We start from the raw sequence: 22252 nt of genomic DNA on the forward strand, positions 1-22252 counted from the left end.
TCCAGGTTAATGATGAAACTGGATCTGAGATTAAACACTTTCCTGTCTAAAAACTGCAATCCCCATGTCTGTTTTCATATATATTTATAGAGTCTCAGGCATCACAGCACCTATGAAGGAAGTGATACCATCAGGGGTATGTTGTGCCTACGTGCTGTTGGATTTCAGTAGATACGTTGCTCTCCTTTGCTTGCTGTCTTAACCCACAGCAGTGGCTTTATCAATCAGGGTCTTTTTCCAAGGGTTATCTGCTTCCAGCCTCCCCCCATAAATACAGCAGAAGGAAGAGAAATGGTTACATTATGTAGAACATTCACATTTTCTTCTGAGTGCTGCACTCCTGGTGCACATGTGCTGGCTGGGGAGTGCAGAGCTGGAACGTGGATGTCCTAATCACCATCAGGGTAATGTGAAATGGGGGGGCTGCTACAGTGTCCCGGGAGGATGGGGAAAAATAGAGAAGAAAAACATTGACTTTATTAGTTAAATGAGATTGGAGTGATTACTTTGCTTTAAGATTGCAGCTCTGCTGCAAGCTATGATTGAGAAACACTCATTGGTAGTTAGCTGCAGTGGCTGTGGGAGAATCCTGCTGTGATATTTCATTTAATGGCACTCTGAAATTTTCCCTTCATTGCAGAATACATCTTTGACATCTTTCAGAGGTCATTGTTTCTTTTCCTTAGACCCAGAGAAAACCTTTCCCTGTATCAGGGAAAGGTCCAAAACTCTGTGTCCCAGCCGATTTCAGGCTCTGAACTGGAGAGCTGTGACATCCTTCAGGTGAACACCCTAAAGTGCGGAATTGCCAGTATCTAAACAGAGGGCATAGTTGCAAGGCTGTCCTCCTCCTCTTTCATTTACCCCTCCTCAGTCTCATTAGGCAAACGAGAAGCTTAATAAAAGCCACTTAAACTTGAGTAAAATCCTTGCTGCATGTTGATATCAGCAGGAATTCTTCCGTAGACATCGAGTCCAAGCTAAAAACTCATCCACAGACGTGGTTTAGGTTGATTTAGAACTTTAAAAATTAAAATCACAGGCTGCAGCTGGGACCATTAACCTTGATAAAGTGCCCTCTTTCCATTCACTGCAGTCACGTCCTCTCTCTCTATCATAAGGATCATAAAAGCATAATTTGTCTCTCTTATTTTGACAGGTTTTATCCCACCTCCGCTGATCTTTGGGGCTGGAATTGACTCCACGTGTCTGTTCTGGAGCACGTTCTGCGGCGAGCAAGGAGCCTGCGCCCTGTACGACAACGTGGTCTATAGATACCTGTATGTTAGTATTGCTATAGCCCTGAAGTCTTTTGCATTCATCTTATACACAACCACCTGGCAGTGCTTGAGGAAAAACTATAAAAGATACATCAAGAACCACGAAGGTGGTCTCAGCACTAGTGAGTTTTTTGCCTCTACTCTCACCCTAGACAATCTGGGGCGGGACTCGGTGCCCCAAAGTCAACCACATAGGACAAAATTTATCTATAACCTTGAAGATCATGAGTGGTGTGAAAACATGGAGTCTGTTTTATAGTGACTGTGGAGGGGTGAACTATATTAATAATACAAGGGTCCTTTTTAATAAAAACAAGGAGAGAGCACGAATGAAGATACACAACTGCGAAACAACAACGGCAACACAGGAAACTTTTGTCTTTTCCTCAAAGTCAGACCCAGCCATGATTCTTGAGAACAGCATCTCCTAATGGGATCACTTGTGACATCCTGCAGGGTGATGGAGAAAGCAGGGAGCCATTTGTGGCTGGGTACCAGCCCCCTTGATGACAGTACGAGCTCCCAAGGAGGGCGTCTGCAGAGGTTCATTGGAGAGCTCAGCACACGGGCAGGCTTGGGCATGAGGCGTAGAGAAAGCGAGGTGATAATGGCAGTAGGTGTTTGCGGTTGCAAACGGGGTCCTGGGGGGTGTGTGGAGCACCCACAGCACGGGCTGAAGGGTTGCCCAGTCTGGGTGCTGCTGCTCAAACCTGCTGTGCTCTGCAGTGGCGAAGAGGGAGCAATGCTGGAGTCATTCCACCAGTCACACTCTGTCACCAGCCACGAGTCCACGATAAATACCTTGAAAGCTGCTGGAAACCTTCCCGGTGGCGAGCAATGCTGTCAGGGGTATCCAAGTCCTTCCAGCCCAGGCTTATTCACAGATTGCAGCTCTGTGGCTGTCTGTGAATAACTGCGCTCAGATCTGAAACCCAGTAGAGTTCAAGACATTTGCTCACACTTGCCAAACGTGCTGTCATTTTTAAAGGGGGACGAGTTCCAAATACTTATCTGTGTAGTCCTCTAATAAGATGTTTTTTTAAAATTATTTTCAGATCTATGTTAACCCTTAAATCGCTGACACTTTTCCATAGGGGGCATTTATTTATGCTAGTTTGGGGAAGGATCCTGTTTAATTCACCCGAACATAATGTGACTCAAGGGGTTTGTTTAATCCTCTGCGTTTTTTATCCATACGCCTTCATTCTAATATGCTACCAAGCCAATGAAGACACATAATATGTTTTTAAAAAAGAGAACGAATGCACTGTGTCTCTATAAAAACAATTGTCAGTTGGAAAATTATAGCTAATATGATGATTTACATAATATAGTTTTTTTCATATTCTATGTGACTCAGTGAATACATATATATGTGGAGAGGCTGTTTATGTTCTCTCCGGTTTTTAAAGATATATATATATATAATTTGCAATCTAGAAATTGTGTGGTGGATGTTTTCTTTAAAGTGTGTGTGTGTGTGTGTACGTGTACAAGATAAGAGGAATACTGACCTTAATCCTTCAACCCTCACAACTGGTATCTTATTCTTCACCTGAGAAATTCCACTGATTTCAGTGGAAGCCATGTGAGGAAGATGGAGTAGCCTCCCCTCCTGGATGCCACGTTTTGCCCTTAGATGTGGAAATAGTGTTCCTCTGGAAGGCTGGGTTATGGGAGCAGAGGCTGGCCAGCATTGAGCAACTCAGACTTTCATTCAGCTCCCTGGGAAGCATCCATGCAGGAGCAGATTCGGCTTTGCTCTTGCAAAGCAGTCTTACCTAAGCCTGTAAAAATCATGGGGGAGCTTTCATCTGATTACAAGAAGCATGGGGGTCAGACTTATTTTGTATGCATATTTTTGTTTTCCAAAACATTCCTGCTGGGAAGGAATATAAATTGGTGGTGTTTGATGAATCTTTCCCCAGGAACCAGACCCATTTCCAATGGATTAAATGTCAGAAGGGTTTTAAGGGTTAGCATCATAACAAAAAGCTCCTTTTTTTGTTTGAGTTTTGAAGCTGCTGTGAACTTGAGGATGTTTAGAAACCTGGCATGTTGAGTCAAATGCTGGATGTCACTTCCATGCAGCTGTTGGAGGGGCTGATCTTCCCCAAGTCCTTGTCCATTGCTGGCAATGGACACCCTAGAGTTGGCACAATTACAGAGGGTTGATAATTTGCCACTCATGTTCAACACCTTTTTAGCAGACTTTACTTTTATCTAGGCATTGCAACATGGGTGTGGGGTATCAAACTGCTTCCATTTGACTGACTTTACATGTGTCTTTGTAATTTATGCACAGCATTAAATGTTCAGCAACAATAAGGGCAGGAAAAAAGGGTGTATCAAATAAACTCCACTGTGCCAAATACTCCACAAATATTGTAACTGCAGATATTTGATTCTTGGGTTTCAGCCATGTTAAGAATCACTTGATTGATGAAGGAGTTTAAGGAAAAAAAAGGTTATTAAGCTATGCAGTGCCATTGTTACGCTGGGTGGTAAATGATGCTTTTTAGATCATTAGATTGGTTTAGTGTATCCTGTCTGCTAAAATAGAGATACTGCATCCATAAAACAATGAATTTACAAAAGGCACAGGGTGCATAACTGTCTCATAGAATATATGTAATTGTCAAGTATAAGCCTTTGAAATCATTCTGTACAGTTCTCTTCGTTCTGCAGATTTATTACTTAGACTGCTATCTTTTCAAATGTTAGCTCATAATTTTATACTATACACACACATTCAGACTCAAACACAAATGTCACAGAATAGAACCTTTCTAAAAGCCTGATTGCTTGAAATTCCATAACCCCTTTCACAATTTCATTATTTTCCCCTCTGAAAGTCCAAGGTGAAGGACAATAGCATGCTGACATGATGCAAAACAAACTCCCAGTGTTCACAAGCTGTGGTTTGTCGGTGCAGTCAAAAGTCCCCCTTGACCGGAGTTATAGAAGCAGGATTCCAGGGCACAGAATGTTTTAGTTTTTATTTTTGTTTTCTTTTTTTTTCGTTTGATCTCTTCTCTTAGTATATATGGGAGATGCAGTTGAATGGGGTTACTTACATTATTTTTAAGCTGTAACTTGAAATTCCTACGTGATTGTTATTTTATTTCTTTTGATAATGCAACTTTTGAAAAGCTTTCTCCTCATCCCACTCTTTTTTTTCCCAAGGTTGTATCCAATGCCTGCATTGCGAAGGGCTTTGTTGTCAGTGCTTTGGTATAGATTTAAGAACAGAGCTTTGGTTTTAAGAAAATACACAGACCAAAAGCTTCATCCATCCCAGCAGGCATTTTGGTTTTTTTCTGATTTCAAAACCACAAGCTAGTTTTTCCTGCAACCCAATGTTTGTTATAGAATAACAAATTAAAAGAGTCACACATCCTCCTGCTTCCCAAATTGCAAGTATGGGCCTTTGCCTGTCAGCACTTTGCTTCCATCCCTCAACTGCCTTAACAATGCAGGAAACTTAAGAGCAAGGATGGAGTTAGAATGGAATGCTGGAATTTTTTTCCCCATATTCATGGGCACTGAAATTCAGGGGTTTGTTGAGACCTCAGTCTCTTCAGAAATGTTATTTTGACATTTCCAAGCACTGTGTTCCCTGTGTGGCTGTCTGCTAAGGAATGGGATGTTTGTAAAAATAAACTACTTGAGAATCCCAGTCTCTCTGGGATTGCCCAATGGCCTTGCATGACTTCAGGTTGGGGTTTCCCTGGTGGAATCAGAAGGGGACCCCAATCTAAAATTGGTGCAGATGACACTAGAATCAGTTTCTTTGCACCCTTGTTAAAAAGATGATGCATTTACACAACCTTCTTTTTATACATACAGAAATCATACATTTTTCTGACTTTGCCCAGCACATCTTGGATGTAGGATGGGCCCAAAAAGGCCATCACTTGAATCATGACTTGAATATCACAAACCTTCCATTCCTTGGGAATTCAGCTAACAGGGACCTCCCACTGCCATACCCCTGCGAGATGCACTGAACTCCTCTGGGCAGCTACAGTTCATCTTGATTGGGTCTCACCTTGCTCAGAAGGTGAGAAGGGAAAGATGCAGAGAGGAATTAGCTTCCATTAGCTGAGTTAGCTACACTTCAAAATGCTTCTGAATTGAACTGATGGTCTGCGGACATTTGGAAAGTGATTGGAGTATTTCCAAATGGCTGAGACTTCTTTTGCATTGACTTCTTTTTCCTTGAAAAAAAAAATAAGGGAATGAAAGAGATTTGAAGTCCCTTCTATCCCCATGAGAGTTTTAAGTTCATCACATTGCTGTTGGAGGCAATGTACTTAAGGTTCACCTTTGAGTCTCAGACAGACACGTTTTTTCTCAGTAAAGGTGGTCCTAGGACACAGAAAGGTGACTCCATCTCACAATGAGTAGTTTCACTCCAAAGCCAACCCAAGACAACCTAAAGGCTACCAGCACTGTGAAGCTTTAGCCCCTGAGCCAGCCTTGGCTGTTGCTGCCATGTGAGTTTGTCACAGCTCACTGTGCTGGGCCTGGTATTTTCTTAAGACTTCGACATTCTTGGTTTGATGTTGTTTGTATTCTTGGCAGGTGATGTGGGGAATTGTCAGTATAAAACATACATGCAAATGCTTCACTGGACTGATGTGGTAACAGCTTTGTGTCTTTATTGACAAGGGTTTCCAGACTTATTCCTGCTTTGCCTTTAGACACAGCCATGCTCATCTGTCCCCCTAATTTCACGTGAACTGTGTTTGCAGACAGAAGCAGTTTTTGTTGTTGTTCTCTCTCTAGATCTGATTAATACATGCAAAGCTCACAGGCTTTCTGTGCATAGGGCAGAGTACCCCTGTGTGTAAGCATTAATACTGACCTCCCATCTGCATTAGGAGTTCTGGCTTTTCTTACCTAGATCTGAGTTCACCTCTCCCAACATCCCATACTGCTGCTGGGACTCACCTGTTTTGTTGGAAGCAACTCCAGGAGACAGGTAGCCAAGACACAATTGGTGGGAACATAGGCAGCAGTTTATTAATATGGACAATCATATGATGGGAGTCTTTGGCATGAGCCAGGCCCAGCTGCGGTTATCTGATGGTTGAGATTGATCTGAGGAAAAAAAGACATTGTAACTGAGCCCTTTGATGTCTCTGAAAGGATTATCCACCCTTCCATGCTCCTGGATAGTCCTGCCTCCTCCAGACCCATGGTTTGTGGGCATTTCTTCCAAAATGACCATCAGCATCCTTTCTCCAGCCACAGTTCTTCCTTCCCCCCGATGGCAAACCACAGCTCAGCAATACCAAGTCAATACAAGGCATTCAGAGTTACTGAGTGGCATTTACATTTGCCTGGGATGCCAGCAGGTCTCAGTGTTACAGATGCTCAAAATATTATAGTTTATTCTGCTTGTATACACTAGATCTATTTCTTCTAGGCTGCAAATTGTGTTTTCTATAATTCCATTGACATTTCTAGCCAATCTGAGTCTTAATACAATTGCTTTGCTGAAAAATGGCCTTTCAGCAGATCTTAGACATGAGGTACTAGTGATACCAATTAAAATCTTTGGCTGTTGTCTGTTCCCTGAATCCAGTGGAGCAGGAGGAAGCTCTGCCTGCTCAGAAGCAATACTGGTATTTTCTGTGGCAGAGTATGAAAATGGACAGCTTTTCTTTCAGCTTTAGTCTTGTCACAGCTGCTCATCTATGAGCATCCCTTGGTCCCAGAAGGACACAGGGAATTCAGGAGAAACCACGTGGACAGAGGAATCCATTTAGATGGCTGAAGGAGTAGGACCGTAGGATGTTTGTAGTGTTGATGCTGTTTTGCTTGTCAGAACCTTTCTTCAGTCTCTGTTTGTTTGATGAATGGAGCGACCCCAGGGATGGGGTCTTTGGAGTACAATGAATTTGTGATGTTTACCCCACTTTATTCAGATTAAGTGTGGCAGAGAAGGGTGTCCCACCCTAGGAAGGAAAAGATTAGCCATGCCCTGACAGTTTGTAGTGCTGGGCTTGCTCTACACAAAGTTGGTGCCTGCAAATAGCAGAAAGCAATAAGAAACTTGTCAGCTCCAACTCAGCAAATAATCTATAGCAACTTCATAAATGAATTTTCCCTTTTATTTCTTTCCTGTGAATTGCTGAGAGAACCAAGAAAATGCTTCCAAGTGTATTTGCAAGGTCATTTCTGCATATCATCTGTGGTTTGGAAGGGCTGGAAAAGCTTTCTTGTAATTCATACACGTTGGTTTGTTCTGGCTGGACATAGAAATCACACGGGATATTTCTGCTCCCTGAGTTCCCTATACAGGAATTTTCTCATCTGTACAAATGTTTAGTTCAAAAGTGTGGGATCAGGAGTTGAGTAGGAGGATCCTTGCTCAGTGCCAGTGGGTAGGGAGCCACTGGACACATGCTAGCTCCAGGACAGCCAAAGTGCTGGCTTCCAACTCACAGTCCACTTCCCAGTAATATTCTCTCACAGATGCTTGAAATTCTCAGCCTTTCCTACTGTTCCTACCACTTAACACATTCATTTGAGTAATTACTGAGAGCAAACACCAGAAGGGTATGAACCCAGATGAAACCAAATTGGTATTGAGGTGAAGCAGGTGGTGTAAATTTTATTTGTGATGTTTGCACAGCTCTTGGATCGGAAGCAAAAACCTCTTGGGAATTAAGAGAGTTGTATATGACCTAACATCTTAGTTCTTCCCAGCTGAATTGCCCATTGGTGGGACAGCAAAAAGGCATCTTTCTCTGCCACATATCTTAGCCCTTGAAACACCTTTCTTTTTTGCAGTACAGCATCGCACAAATACCAGTGCATTTACCCCTCAGTGCAAACTGCATCTCAGTGCTATGTTTTTGGTGCCTCACAACTCTTAACTGTGAACTTGAAGGGAAGAAATGACCCCTGTTCTTCACCCACAATGCTTCCTGCCTGATCAGGGGAGGATGGTGATCCCTCTGGACGACTGACAGCCGTTTCCCTGAAGTCTTAACAAACGGTGCTCTGTGTTTGCGGGTGGCCTGTTCGCTGTGCTCAGGGGTCTGTAACTTGTCTACAGCCCCACGCTGCCTTCATGATGTTCTTGGTGCAAAGCATGGTGAGGAGGTTGTGCATGACTGCCCCTGACAGATGCTAAGGGCTGCCAGTGGTCTGGGACCACCAGGGTTTGGGAGTCTCCATGTTAGCACATGAAAGCAGCTTCCCTCACCTACTTTTGGGAAGGAGCTGTCTCAGAGCGGGTTCAGTGGGAACTGGAGCAGCGCTGGGACCGCACAACAGGGGTCTCTCAGTTCACTTCGGTACCACATCTGTAGGGAGGAGGGGTGGGGATGGAGCAGGGGAAGAGCTGTGACCTTTTAAAACCCATAGTGCCTACCACTGCAAATGGAACGCTGTATTGTATTATATTATACGTGACTACCATGTAAATAAAGTACAATAAATGTGGTGTTCGTTAGGATTTTGATACAAGTCAAATGCAGTCTGCAGAAATGTTTTTTTTCCCTGCTGTATGTACTTATATCACATTCCAGGCACGGGGATGTTTGGAGTCATGTGAGCTAGCAATGCATAAATGGCATTAGATGGGGAATGTTTGCAGTAAGACTGTTTTAAAATTCCTTTTACCCTGTATAGATGAGACCCGAGCACCATCTGAAAACCAGCCAGAAGGGAGGGAGTGGGGGCAGCTTAAACAGGCAGAAGGAGAACAGCTCATGACGTGAAGTGATTTTGAGCAGAAGCAACTGCTGCCCAGCCAGTCCTTGGCCGTGCTTCATTCATGGTGGAGGGAAAGCAAAGTTTCAGTTCGGCTGATTTCTCCTTGCTTTGTTTTCCTGCTGCAGAGGGTGACCAGCAGCATATGCCCTGCCTGTGTAACCTGGTTAACCTCCACCCCTGAGATCCCTTAGTGGCAGCTACAGCTGAGCAAACTTGACAGCTTAAAATTCACAGCAGATTGAGAAAGAAGTTCTGCTCTAAACCAGCTGGCTCCTCTGTGTCTCTGGCAGAGACTGAGGGGCTTGTGTTTTTGGCTAATAAGAATATCGGGAACTTATTTTGTTCCTTAACCCACTCCCTTCTCCATCCTTCTGTTTCTCCATGGTGTAATAAATAACACATTTCTGTGAGGCAGGTCTGCCATGTGCCCTCCAAATCCTGAGGCATCTCTTAACTAGGTTGGAGGTGGGAGTTTCTCCAGGCTTCAGAAGCTCAGGACTTCTCTGACAAGTGTTTGCAGCCAGTGTGTGGCTGTAATCTTCCATTGGTGCTTGAAGGATGCTTCCACACTAATTGTCCTGTTGGAGAACAAGACCACCCCATGCAGTTTGTCACACCTATGGCTCAAAACTCCCCTGCAGAGCTCTCTGCAGGGTCCACAACACTGGAGGAGTATCTACCTACCTCTGTACCAGACCAGTCCATGATGTTTGTCCCTCATACCATTGCTGTCCTTTATAGTCACCTGGGCAGAGCAGCATTTGTGGGTGGTTGGTTGTGGAGAAGGTTCATCCTGCACAGCACATCTCCCACAGATGGTCTGTAGCAGCTTGTGTGGGACCTGGAGCCCATGTGCCACTGCCCCTGCCTCAGGCTGTGGATGCCAAAGGAAAAGCAGTCCCTGAAAAGGTTTTTGAAGTGTGCTGGTTTGACTGCTGGTAATTTTGCAGGTGTTTAGCAGCACTTCCAAAACAAAGCAAAACCTGGTTTGGAAAAGGAAATGTTTCACTGTACAATTGATTTAAAGAAAAAAAAAAAAAGAAAGAAAGAAAGAGAAACCACATGCTCGATATATTTTGAGTACTGTGTTCTGTATTTTTGCAGCTTATATTTTCCAGATGAGCAGTTTAGAAATAATGTGATGTGAAATACATACTGTAAGTTTGCTGTAAATTATATTAAAATCACTATTTTCATTCTTCTCCTGTCTCACTGGATGATGTCTTTGGTTCTCCCAGGTTGGCTGGCTGGGCTCATGCTCAGACTGTCCCAGAAGGTTTTCCGTTTCAGTAAAAGCAGGATTTTTCTATCCAACCCAATAGAAAGTTCAGAATGGAGGTTGCATGTTGAGGTTGAAAGTTTGCTGGAAATGACAGTGGGGGTGAACATGTTCCTATGCATGTGCTGCCTTCAGAGGAGAGGTCCTGCTGAAGAAGTGGTTGTGACAGATTTTTGAGAAAGGACAAGATGAAGTTTAATTAATGGAGAAAGGAAAGGGAGAATGAGGACATCCTAGATGGTTGCAGAATGGAGGAACTCGAACACCTGGAAGTCAGTAAAATGAGGAGGAGCTCAGAGGGAACATGAGTTGAGCAGTTGGGAAAAATGCTGGATGTCTCCGTGGTGACGAATGTGTCTGACACTCTTTGTGTCAGTTCAGCTGTGGAGGAGAAAAAATGAGCTTTTAGCTGAAATAGCAACAGCTTGGTGAAGTGGCTGAGCCCTGCAAAGCACCCTGAGCCCCTGCAGCTGTAGGGACTTCATCTCCATGGACATGCCCTGTGATGTAGGATCAGGCCACATTCCTGAGAATTCAGGATATCCACTTCCCTTTGCTCTAGCTGTTGCATTGGTCAGAATAAAAGTAAGCACTTTTTCAAGCCATTATTTTTAAATGTTTCAAATCTGTTGTATGAAAAGAATAGTTTTCTCCTGAGCTTCTACAAAATGATGCTAAACAAGGCAATTACATTCCAACTGAGTTGAATATTCAGTTATTCCTTGTTTGTTCCATTTTTTATTTTTCCCTGTTCTAATTCCCTCTTCTGGAAGGCAGAGAGCAAAACAAAGATTAAAAGTCAGAAAAAAAAAAACCCAAACATTTTACTTCAAATGAGTTGAATCCAACCACTGTTGCTTTGAAATCACTTTCTAACAGCAGAGGCTTTGGAGAACAGTTCATGAGTGAGGGAGGAAGGCTGGGAAAAATGTTTTGTTAAATGTTGACAGCAAAGAATCTTTTATTTATTTCACTTTATTGCTTTCCCTCAGCCCAGCTACTGCTGATGTTGGAGGCTGCACAGGCTCCCTCTAAAGGCATCATTCCTACTTGCTCCACTGGTCCTTCCAGACAGGTCCCCACTGTCCCCCACAGTGGTTGAGCACATCAGCACACATCACACCCAGCATTTTAGGACCTCCCTTCAGCTGCTGTAGACCTTGCATTTTGGCTACTACATCTGACAGAACTAGGCTAATTGGGTATTTACTGAGCTGAATTCTGTTGTGGATGCAGATTATTAACCTTTATGTCACCTAGAAGATATTACACCTGGTAAAGTTAATGTTTTGAGACTGGGAGGTTAATATGTCAGTGCTCAGCCCTCCCTAATTAGCAACAGGGTTGTGTGTGGCTGTGCTTTAATTAGAAAGGACTGAAAGATGGGTCACATCAGCAGGATAGGTTTATTGCCTCCTTCAGCCCTCTCTGATCCATCTCTTCCTTGCTGTTCCAGGACCTTGGGTAAGTCTTGATGTTTTGATGCCCATCGCAGGGAGGATGTGTGCTGGAAGCCGTCCCAAGGCTAGCCTGAGCCTGAGCTGGGTCTAAGGCAGTGACTGGTGATGATGTCTGGGGAGCTCCAAGCTGAGGAGGTTGTGGTGTTCCTATCAATGTGCTTAGCTGAGGGTCTTAGTTCTGTACCAGTTTTACTCAACTCCTGAAGCCTTGGGTGCTCTTTAGGGTGCCCCTGAGCTGACTGAATGGCATGGAGTAGTTGTTAGGGCTTGGAAGAACTTGTTTTAGTTTTGCATTCTGATGTTCCATCTGCTTGCAGCCAGAGCATGCCCTGCGTTGTGTGTGTACTGGAGTGAGGACCATGCAAAGAGCAGCCTGGTGGTCAGGAGTGGGGAATGCTGGAAGGATGAAATGTGCCATTAGAATTGTGAACTTCTGAACCCAAAACATTATTTTAAGAGCCTTGCTCAGCCAGTCAGAGAGACAGATCCAATGTTGTTCATGGCAGGGCAGAGTTAGGTATTTATCCCTTGTTTCTGGTTTCCCATCACTCTTGTGACAAATATGTGCCAGGCAGGAGCATGGGTTTGTGCCTTGCAAGACCAAGAATTTCCTGCCTGCAGAAAGCTGTTTGTAGCTTGTGTCCAGGCTGACCCTAAGCAGCCAGAACTGTGCTCTCTTCTCACTGCACATCCATGGAGGTCTCCTGAACAGGAGAAAAGGTTTGTTCTGAAAGAGGCAGCTGCCTCTTGATCCACAACTCTTCCATTTGTGCCTCCTGCTGCTTATCTCTCAGCTCTGTAGGGATGGATCCTGCCTCATGTGGCAAGTGTCAGGCAATGACATCAGGCATCCTCCCATTCACTGCTCCCAAATGGGCTCCCTGTGTCCTGCATGGCAAAGGACACCTTATGTCATGCAAGTAGCTGGGAGAGATGCACATGGAGCTCAGTAAATACAGGCATCTGGTGTAAGGCTGCTACTGTACAGGGCAGAAGGAAAGTGCTTGGCACATTCCCAAGTGCTGCTGTTGTCCATGAGCTGCAGCAGAACCTCCAGTCCCTGACACTGCATGAGCTGAAACTGAGCCGAGTGCTCTGCATCTTTGACAACAGGAGTGCCTGTGATCCACACTAAAGGTGACCAGATGCAGGCTGATTAATGAGAGAGAGAAGGAAAAACTACTAATCTTTTTAGCCTGATTGGAGGAGGTGTTGCAAGTCAAGACCTCCCTTGGTTTTGTGAGCCAAACTTCAGCAGCACGAGGAGGAGCCTCAGGTGTCTCCTCCATGGTGGGTCTCAGCTCCTTCGTGAGGCAGCAATTGTCCTTCTACACAAGTGCCTTTGGGCTGTGCAAGCAAGGTGCAAAACCAAACTGCTAAATACAACCAGTCAGAATATTCTCTGTGAGTTAAAAAAACATCATTTCCTCCAAATTACTGCTTTTTGTGGGAATATCTCCATTTCAGTGGCATTTCATTCAAACAACAGCTGATGAGCTTGCGCTGTCTTGTTGGAATTGGAACACTTAGAGTTTTCTTTGGGAAACTGTAGCTTGAATTCTCTCAGCATATAAAATAAATTAGAGTATTTGGACCTTTATGAAAATGAAATGTTTCTATTGCCTTCAAGCAATATTTTCTGCTTAACATTATACTTATGTGGAAATTCTGAAATTCAGTGTTTTCTTCTATTTTGAAACACAAGTGCACAAAAATCTTCTGGAATTTTTCACAGATGCCTTTTGCCAATCCAGACCCCACCAGAAAAGTACTTTGGGTGCATGACTGGTGGTCACCTGGGACGTGGGAGCAGACACAGCTGCTGTCAGGGAATTGCAAGAGCACACAGTCACCCAGCAGCAGGCCATGCTCTTGCCAGGCAGTGTGAGCATAAATCCTGCTTGTAAGCAAGTAAAGGTTTATCCATCTCTCAGTTTCTTTTTTCCATTGATCCAGCCTTTGATAGAATAACTAATGTATTTATAAGTCAAAGCTAATGGTGCATTTTTCCTGTTAGCTTAAGGCCAACATTGGTTTTAAAATTGGCTTTGTGTCTATTCTTTTGCAAATTTGCATCTTCCCTCTCTGGTCCTCCCAGCAGGGGATGGGAGGATGCTGCCATTGTGATGCTTGAGCTGGGCTCACCCTCAGACTGGGAGTATTGTTCAGGGGCTGAGCTTGCTCATGTCCCACTGCCTTTGAGCACAGGCTGTGTGGCTTTAGCCTGAATTTTTTACAACGTAGAATTCTCAGTAGGAGAATGCAGCTGTAGAAACAGAGGTTTTGCTGGCCTTGTAGATATGAAAGAGCTGCTTGAGGAGAACAAAGTGCAGCTCAGGGGAGTTTGCTCCCTGCCTGAGGTCTGTGGGGCTGGCTGGCTGTCATGAACATTAGCTCAGCACAGGGACCTTGCTCCCACAGTACTTTTCTGCAGAGCCATTCCTCCATCTCTCAGGCTGTTTAGTCCATTAGTCACCTCGGTGGCCTTAAATAAAGGAATTTGAGGTTTTCATTAAAAGCCTTGAGCCTGGGATGCTGATGCTCAGCAGAGGTCCCATTTTCACCTTTAGGAGGTAGCCAGAAAGAATAAAAATGGTCTCATTATACAGCAAATTAGGAAAATTTCTGCTGAGAGGTGGGAGAGCAAAAGAGATGGAAACTTTTATCTTATTTTCGGATGGACTTAGGAAGGCAGTGAGGACTGAATGTGTCCCAGAAGGCTGCAGGATGGCCTGTACAAAGTGAACAGAGGGTCCTCAACCTGCTGCCAGCAAACACAGAAATTCAGCAACCAGAAATCCAGGAGGCTAAGAAATGCTTGGGATGGAGTGGAGCCTCACCCTGCTTTTCTCTCTTAGAGATGGCTTCTGGAATTCAACTTGTTATCTCTCCAACCCTCCCCTCACATGCAGGAAGAAAGGGACTGCTGAGCCGATGATATGAATGATTGATACGATGATGATGTTGTGGCAGCCCTTGGAGGATGCTGAATGCTACCCTGCCCCTCAGATTAATTAGGAATGCTTTTACCTGAAATCCTGGAGACCTTTTCCTGCAAGTCTTGGGTGTATACAAAGCATATCTTCTCAATTCAGGACATGTACTAATTCCCCACTGAAATCAGCACTCATCCAGTGCTAACACCCACACAAGTTCCAAATGCCTCTGGAAAGAAGCAGAGCAGCTTGAGAAATATCTAGATTTCTGGATGAAGCCAGAACATAACCCAGCCTTTGTTGAAATTACATTTGAACAAAAAAGTGATTTATTTATTTTATTTTTTTCCAATATTGTGTAAACATGCTGCTGAACCACCTTCTGGAGATGCAGAAGAGGGTGCTGAGCTGCAAACCAAAACTTGCTCAGCACAGGAATGCTCTTTGGAGGAGAAGATGAGGTTTGAGGGGACTCTGCCCTTCCAGTACTTCTGATCTGTTTCACTGTGGGTCATAAAGCCTGGTGTGCTAAGTTTTCAAGTGCCATTAGTTTATGGGCTTGTTAACAGAAAGGATTTTGTTACCTTTCATGATCTGAATCTCATTGAACCAGAGATCCCTTGGTGTAATTTTGATAGCAGAGAAGAATCAGATTAATAATGTCTAGAATCACCTTTCAGAAAATATTATTTGTGATGATTCCTTTTTCCCCTCCCTCCTTTCCCTGCTCTGTTATTGCCATCACTGGAATTAGTTACCCAGTATTACTGTAGCTCTGTTTATTTGCATGTGGTCATTGCTTGGGTTAAAGCTTTAGAAACAAGTAGGGCAGCCACCTTTTCGGGGCTGTGTTCAGAAGAGGGTGAAGCAGTCTTCAAGATGCATGTTTATTTGTTTTTGTATGTATATCCCTATTAAAAGCCTCGAATGGGAATGCAAGGGTATTTAAAAGCCAGGAGAGACAAAACAAGTTAGAATTTTAAAGCATTGTTAGAGCACAGCAGGCCCTGTAATAGTGGAGATGTGAGACAATAAAAGGGTGAATCAGTTAATTAGGATGTTTAGTTAATATACTGCTACAGTCAAAACTCTTCTACTGACAGTGCTGCCTTCCAGCATGAACGGAGGGATTGTTAGACACACCTGAGGAGAGCAGGTGTGTTGTGTGGGTTAGAAATAAAACTGTGCGTTTCAGCAAGAGCAGGAAAAAATATCCAGAGGAAAGTCTTTCATAGCGAGTGTAGCTTCCAGAAGGGCTGTAGTTTGTAGGTTACTCTTGATCCACATCATACGTGCTGGCTTGGACTTTTCATAATGCTCTTTCTGCTAAAGAAGCCTTTTGATGGTTGAAACTCAGAGACAGCCTGGCCTGGCATCATTCACCTTTGAGCTCTTCTTTTCCAGTTTTCTAGTTAAGTGCAAACAAGACTGCAATGCATCAGGAAGAAAAGTTTGGGGTTATTTCTGGGGAAAGCTATCTGAGAACCTACTGCCTGCTTTCATTCATCGCCTCTCTTATATGAGAGAGGAGCAGAGACCTTGCTGATTTCAGTAAGACATTTCTCTTAAAAGGTAACAACCTTTACAGCAGCCTGTGTTTTGATGGGACATTCTTAAGATCTAATGCACAGATACCCAAGACCTTTCCTTTCTTTAGAGAGGTGAAAATGAGGTTTTGCCTTCTAGAAGCTCAGTATTAACTAAACAACCTATTGACTTCCCGCTACAAGGCGTCTTCCTTCTCAAGATGTATTAAACATGACAGACACTCCTCTAGTCCCAGCAGTGCAGCATTAACCATGTCTGTGCACTGCCTCTGCTTCAGGATGCTCTTCCCAATGACCAAATTGGCATCAAGGAACAGAGAGACGCTGTAGCTACAACACTGGAGAAATAGGTCAAAAATAAATGCTTTTGAGAACAGAGTAAATGACTTCACTCTCGTCTGTGCTCCCTCACAGACCACTAGCTCATCAATATCTTCCTCTCTATGACAACCCTGAGAAAAACAAGGCAATTGAGGAGTAAGAGAGGCTATTTAAACAAGTATGCCGAGTGGCTTTCTGAAGTAACTGTTGTTCATTATTAATCTGCTGGGATTTTCTTGGAAGTTCTCTAGAGAGTAACAGGTAAAAAAAAAAAAAAAAGGAAACCAAGAAACAAAAGATTACAAATCCTGAGCAGCTCTGTTCTTTTCTAACTCAGGTTGCACAGAGCTGCACATCACCATGGAGGAGCTGACTGAGGTGAGGTGAGATGCTGGGAACAGGCTGGGGCAGGCATGTAAGGGTGAGTCCAGAACCCTTAGAAATGTCTTTTAGACTTCTTCCATCGCAGATTTCATTAGATCTTTAAAAATTGCTATAGCTGGGCACGAGGGTGCTGTGTTTATAAGAGCTGCTGTCTGATCAGGGTGAGGTCAGACTGGCTTTGGCAGATGTGTCCTGCAGAGCTGCTCTCCATCCCATGTAGGATGTGCCTCTGCAAATCAAGACATCTCTGCCCTGAGCTCATAACTGTTCTGCATTGTTACAATCTCACTAAGCCTAAACCCAAACTCCTCTCTGAAGGGGGGTCATGCCATTGCCTCCTGGCACTTCAGCAATCCTGCTGGTGGGTTCAGGTGGGTTCTGGGATACCTTGGCATCCCTTTGGTGGCCTCGTCCCAAACTTGGGCCCATGGACAAACTCATCACTGGCATCACCAGCAGAACAAAGTGAAAAGCCCCCCTGAAGATGCTCTCCAGCTCAATAACAGGGAGGGCTCAGCCCAGTGGAGGTCTCATCCCTAGTCACACATCTGTGCATAAGGGCAGAGTGTGCTACTCCACAGTAGCAAGGAAATTCCTCTTCAGTTTAATCAACTTTATCTTTTCTTTGTTTTTATTTAAAGGGTTGTAGTTCAAATGCTGCCACAAGCCCAGACAGGTGCCCATTTCATAGTTACAGTAAATAATTTACATGACAAATTCAGACCTGTCCCTTGGTCCTGTATTATTCATGAATGAACAGGCTTGTTTTTTATGACAATGTTCCTTATTCAAACACAGTCTGTGATGTATCTCAGTCCTTGAGTTCATTTCCATGGCATCTGGCTGTTTGCCAACCTTTTGTTGCTGTTTTCTGGTTTGCAAAATGTATTACCTAGATTGTATTTCTTCAATTCAGTCACTGAGGGACTGAAACTTTTATACACCACAAAGATTTCTGTGTGGCTGTATAAGCCCCTTTGTAGTGAAACTTCACTCAAATGCATATTTCCAAGCATTTCCCTTTGCACAATTATTCTTGCGCACAAAAATATCATTTATATGAAGATTCATGGCAAAGGGCAGAAATATCCCCGAGGAAAACACTCAAGAATCATTTATATAAATCTTCACAAACACTTCACCATTGTTTGCTCATTTTGGCTTGCACAGATCTCACCACAGGGTTTATAGATGTGAGGTTTTGGCTCCCTGGTGACCTCTGGGCCACCTGTTATCTCTGAGCATCTCTAATCCCATTCATTTTGTTGAAGGTGGGGAGGGCAGAGCTGCAGTTTCCCAGCTGCTTGCTGAATTTCTGAGGTGTAGAGCTTCTTGAGAAGACACATACCTTGTGGCTTGAGCACAGGATTCACCTCTCAGTCCTTTATACACTTCCACTTGGCCTTGTTTCCTGAGACCTTCACTCTTCACCCATAAAATGGGAGTAATAACAATTCCTCCTTTCCCAGGTACTGTTTCCTTGCCATATCAGCTCAGCCTGCAAATGCTACAAGACACAGATCCAGCGTCATCTTTACACCCACTCATATAAATGAACCCTCATCCCAACAATGATAAATAAACATGTGATATCTGCACGACACCAGGCAATGTGAGAGCACTGAAACACAAATCCATCCCTTTGTATTCATTTATATACTGCTGAAATATCTTATGGAGGGGCATAATGGACCCTGGTGCTCATATGAGCGGTTTGCTCCTACCCAGCTGATTTTCTGCCTCTGTGCTTGATTGAATAATTGATGGTGCTTACTGTTTGCATTCATCCCATGAAATAGAAGTGTGTATAAAAAATAAATTATATCTGCTTCTCCCTGTGAAAATAAGCCCATTATAAATTAGTGAGAAATTAAAGATAACATTATCTATTTCTTCTGCTGGGAATGTGTGGTCACAGCCTTGAAAAAGTTGAAATCCAGGTGAGAAAACTGACTGAACGTGTTATTAATACCCTCTATGTCTTGAAAAACCACATTGATTAATTCACTACTAAGCTCCCTTTGGATAAAAAGGGTCATGGGTTATTTACAAACAAGTGTTATTTCTGCAGCTGTCATTACTCAGAAGTGGGGTGGGAGGAAGATCTTTATTGTCTTTACCTTTCTTTCTGTATTCAAGGAGACTCCAATTTGTCAGATCTCTGCTTTTGATACAGAATTCCTTTAAAAGACAGAGGATATACCAAGCCCTCTCAGGAGGTGATGAGACTGCTGATCTAATTAGGAAAGGATTCGGAGCATTGCAGCCTCCTCAGATGACTTCACTAGAAGTTGTGGGTGCAGAGATGCTTTTGAAATTTAATCTGCTCATCCTTTATGTATCTCTGGTCCAAAGACCTCCGAGGAAGCCCCAGGACTCTGCAGAAAGTGGTGGCATCAGCACAGGATTAGCAGAATGTATGATTTCTGAAGATAGTTTCGGCTTTCACATGAGACCGAAGGAAGTGCCTTGATCATTTAAGATCTTGAGCCATCCTCTGCCGTTTCTGACAAGTGCCAGGTGCTAATTCTGGCTTAAAATGCCCTGCAGTGGAATCTGAATAATTTATCTCAGTGTACACGTTCTTTTTTGTGCTTTTGGGCACTGAAGCTACTTTGGTTACAATGGTGCCAATTTTTTATATTTTTTTTCATTTTTTTTTTTTTGGCCTGTGTAGCTACTTCCCAGCAGAGGACCGAGGAATGTGGGTTTGAAAGGTTTGGGTCCTTGGAGGAAAGACTTGATGTAAATACCAAATCCCAGCTGCAGAAGTCAGATAGGGCATCCTATCCAAATAGATATTGTGCAGATCTGTACTGCCATGCAGCACAGCTGAGCTCAGCAGCACTCTCCTTTTGGGCTGTGAAGGATGGAAAGGATAATAAGGATAATGCAAGTCAGGACCGAACGGTATCAGTAGAGACTTGGAGAATCAGGTATGGAGCAAAACTGAGGTGTGTTGGTAGAGTTATTTTGGGATCTTGGAGTTGAATAAATGCAGCAAATAATTTTACTTTAAATTAATGAATGATCAGAGCTCTGTAGTGCTCCAGGACAGGAGGAAAGAGGCGACACAGGCTGTCCCAGACCAGAGGGGAGGATGATAGCAGGGACAGCCAGAGGGTGCATGTTGGGAGCAAAGTACATCTGCAAGTCTGGCAAGTGGGTGACTTTACATAGAAATTTATGTGCTCCAGCCCGTGCTCTTTCTCCCTTCATAAACAGCATCCAAGCAGCAAACTCAGCAGGCATGTGTGTTTGCCCAAGGCCAAATTCAGCTCCACTCTCATCACTGGCAGTAGGGACTACCTGCCTAATTCATACCCAACTGTTTATCCACAAAACCACTGAAGTTTCAGGAGCCTCGAGTCCTTTCAGTGCTCCTGTGGATTCAGCACAGGAAATCAAAACCCAACACTGTACACAAACATCTTGTGCTTCTGCTGCTGCTCTGCTAACCAGATTAGGTTCCCCTGCTGCCTTATTCATTTTGCACTCATTAAAGCTAAATTTAGAATTGAAGGCAACTCTTCTCCCCTCTGGGAAAGGTAGTAGGGAGAGTCTTTGCTGCAACAAGCCACGAGGAAGCAAAAATAGCATCTAGATTTTCTCTCCTGTGAGATGGAAACATGCATGTTTCTGCTGAGACAGAGAAAGAAACTTGAGCCCATTTCCCTTCTGCACAGAACATTTGTTGGACCCTGGGTCTAAAGGAATTTGTGCAAATCATTGCACAGACGTGTAGCGGTGGCAAGAGATGTTATTTGCTCTGGCCAGATCTAGAGGAGTTTTATCTTGCTGCTGAGTTTGGACCCTGGCAGACAGGCAGTAGCTCCCAGATTTCAGCTAAAGAGACTAATGCAAAGAGATTTCTTCCTCTCACTGACCTTTAATAGTCAATGATGTCAGCTCTTTATGAAAAAAATAATTGTGGTGTAAAATCTGCCTTCAGGTTCTTGGGAGCAAGAATTGATGGGTAAGAGGCCCAAAGAGAGCTGAGGTCCAATATCTGTACCAACTAGGCATCCCTCCAGCTGTGCCTTTGCTCACAACACAGCTGGAGTGAGGGGGAAGAGCTCAGGCCTTCTGGGCAGCCAAATGCCATCCCAGTGGTGGGGAACCTCAGAAGGACTTTGGAAATCTGTGTGAGTAGGTAAATCTGAGCTTCAGTGTAACCAACCATAATGAATGTGGGGAGAAACAATCTGAGCCATCTCTGCATTTGCTGAGTTTGGACTGGGCATAGCTGGATTTAATTCTGACAGCTCTCCAATATCATTAGCTCAATGTGCAGTGGTAGCCAAAAAACCCTTTGCAAAATATCAGGGAGGCCACTGAAAATGAGTCATTTTGCTTCCATAATACCTTGGGATACCCCTCCACTGGGGTGGGATACCCCTCACTTGGGGGTATAGGCTCCAGGTACTTAGCTGTGCCTTGCAGCTGTGGACAGCTGCTGAGTGCTGCTTTCACACAGCAAATTAGAAAAAGGATGGGTTAATCTTGGCTTTAAGAGAGAAGGCAGCCAAGCCTGAGATGATGCCACAGCTTACAGCATTCACAGAGGCTCTGACCGTGAGAGATGGGCTGTCACTAGCTGTTAAACCCAGAAGGTGGAAGAAACTTGTCAAAAGGAAAGCTCTGTCTCTGCATCTGTACCAGATCCTGGAGGGCTCTTGGGAAGCACTTCTCCTTGCCCCAAAGATACAGGCTGAGCACCAGACCCTCTGCCACCGCTGGGGCCTGTGTGATGCAGCTGTGCTGTGCAGGATTGCAGGCAGCATCACTCGGGAGCAAAAATTACATGTCTGACCATCATAGGGAAAAAAACAGTGAGGAGCTCTGTCAGCACTTGATTAATGAACTATTCCCCTGTGGAGAGATCTGTGCACAGCTTTTTGCCAGGGACCCTGGCAATGCCAACAATGAGGCATGGGATCAGCACCTCTTCCAGAGCTGAGAAATACAAATCCAGCAAATTAACAGAGCCAGCCAAGGGAAACTGCACTTATCAGCACAACTTGTTGGGCAGCAAAAGTTAGATGAAAGAATATTGTTTGCTGAAGAGTGTCTTAAGCCCAGGTTTTAATAATTTCAAGTTTATTTTATGGCTGGGGTGAGGAGACCGGTGCAGACCCCCCATTCAGCTTGTTGCCGATCAGCCTGAAGGTGCTCATTTTGACAGATGTGTACCAGAAGATTTAATCAAAGGCAGCAACTGGGACCCCCTGAGCTTTGTGCTTGTCCTCCATGGAGGGCTGTGTCTCTCCAGGCAAGGACAGAAGTTCCATGTGTGACTCATGTCCTAGCA

The 22252-nt window shown here is 44.0% G+C and overlaps 1 protein-coding gene across 2 annotated transcripts in view; it reads left to right on the top strand.

The window, feature by feature from the left end:
* SLCO3A1 (solute carrier organic anion transporter family member 3A1) overlaps positions 1-10313 on the top strand; it is a 139989-nt gene extending 129676 nt beyond the window's left edge. The window contains exon 10 of one of the 2 annotated variants that reach the window (XM_051796692.1): positions 1160-10313. In XM_051796692.1, coding sequence (XP_051652652.1) covers positions 1160-1539 — 380 coding nt within the window. In that variant the 3' untranslated portion in view covers positions 1540-10313. The remainder of the gene's footprint in view (positions 1-1159) is intronic. The other variant, XM_051796691.1, reaches the window with a different exon arrangement.
* The last annotated feature ends 11939 nt before the right edge of the window (positions 10314-22252 follow it).

This window comes from Manacus candei, unplaced genomic scaffold, assembly GCF_025592945.1.
Source record: "Manacus candei isolate 608988 ecotype Guabito, Panama unplaced genomic scaffold, ASM2559294v1 h1tg000046l, whole genome shotgun sequence".
NCBI lineage: Eukaryota > Metazoa > Chordata > Aves > Passeriformes > Pipridae > Manacus > Manacus candei.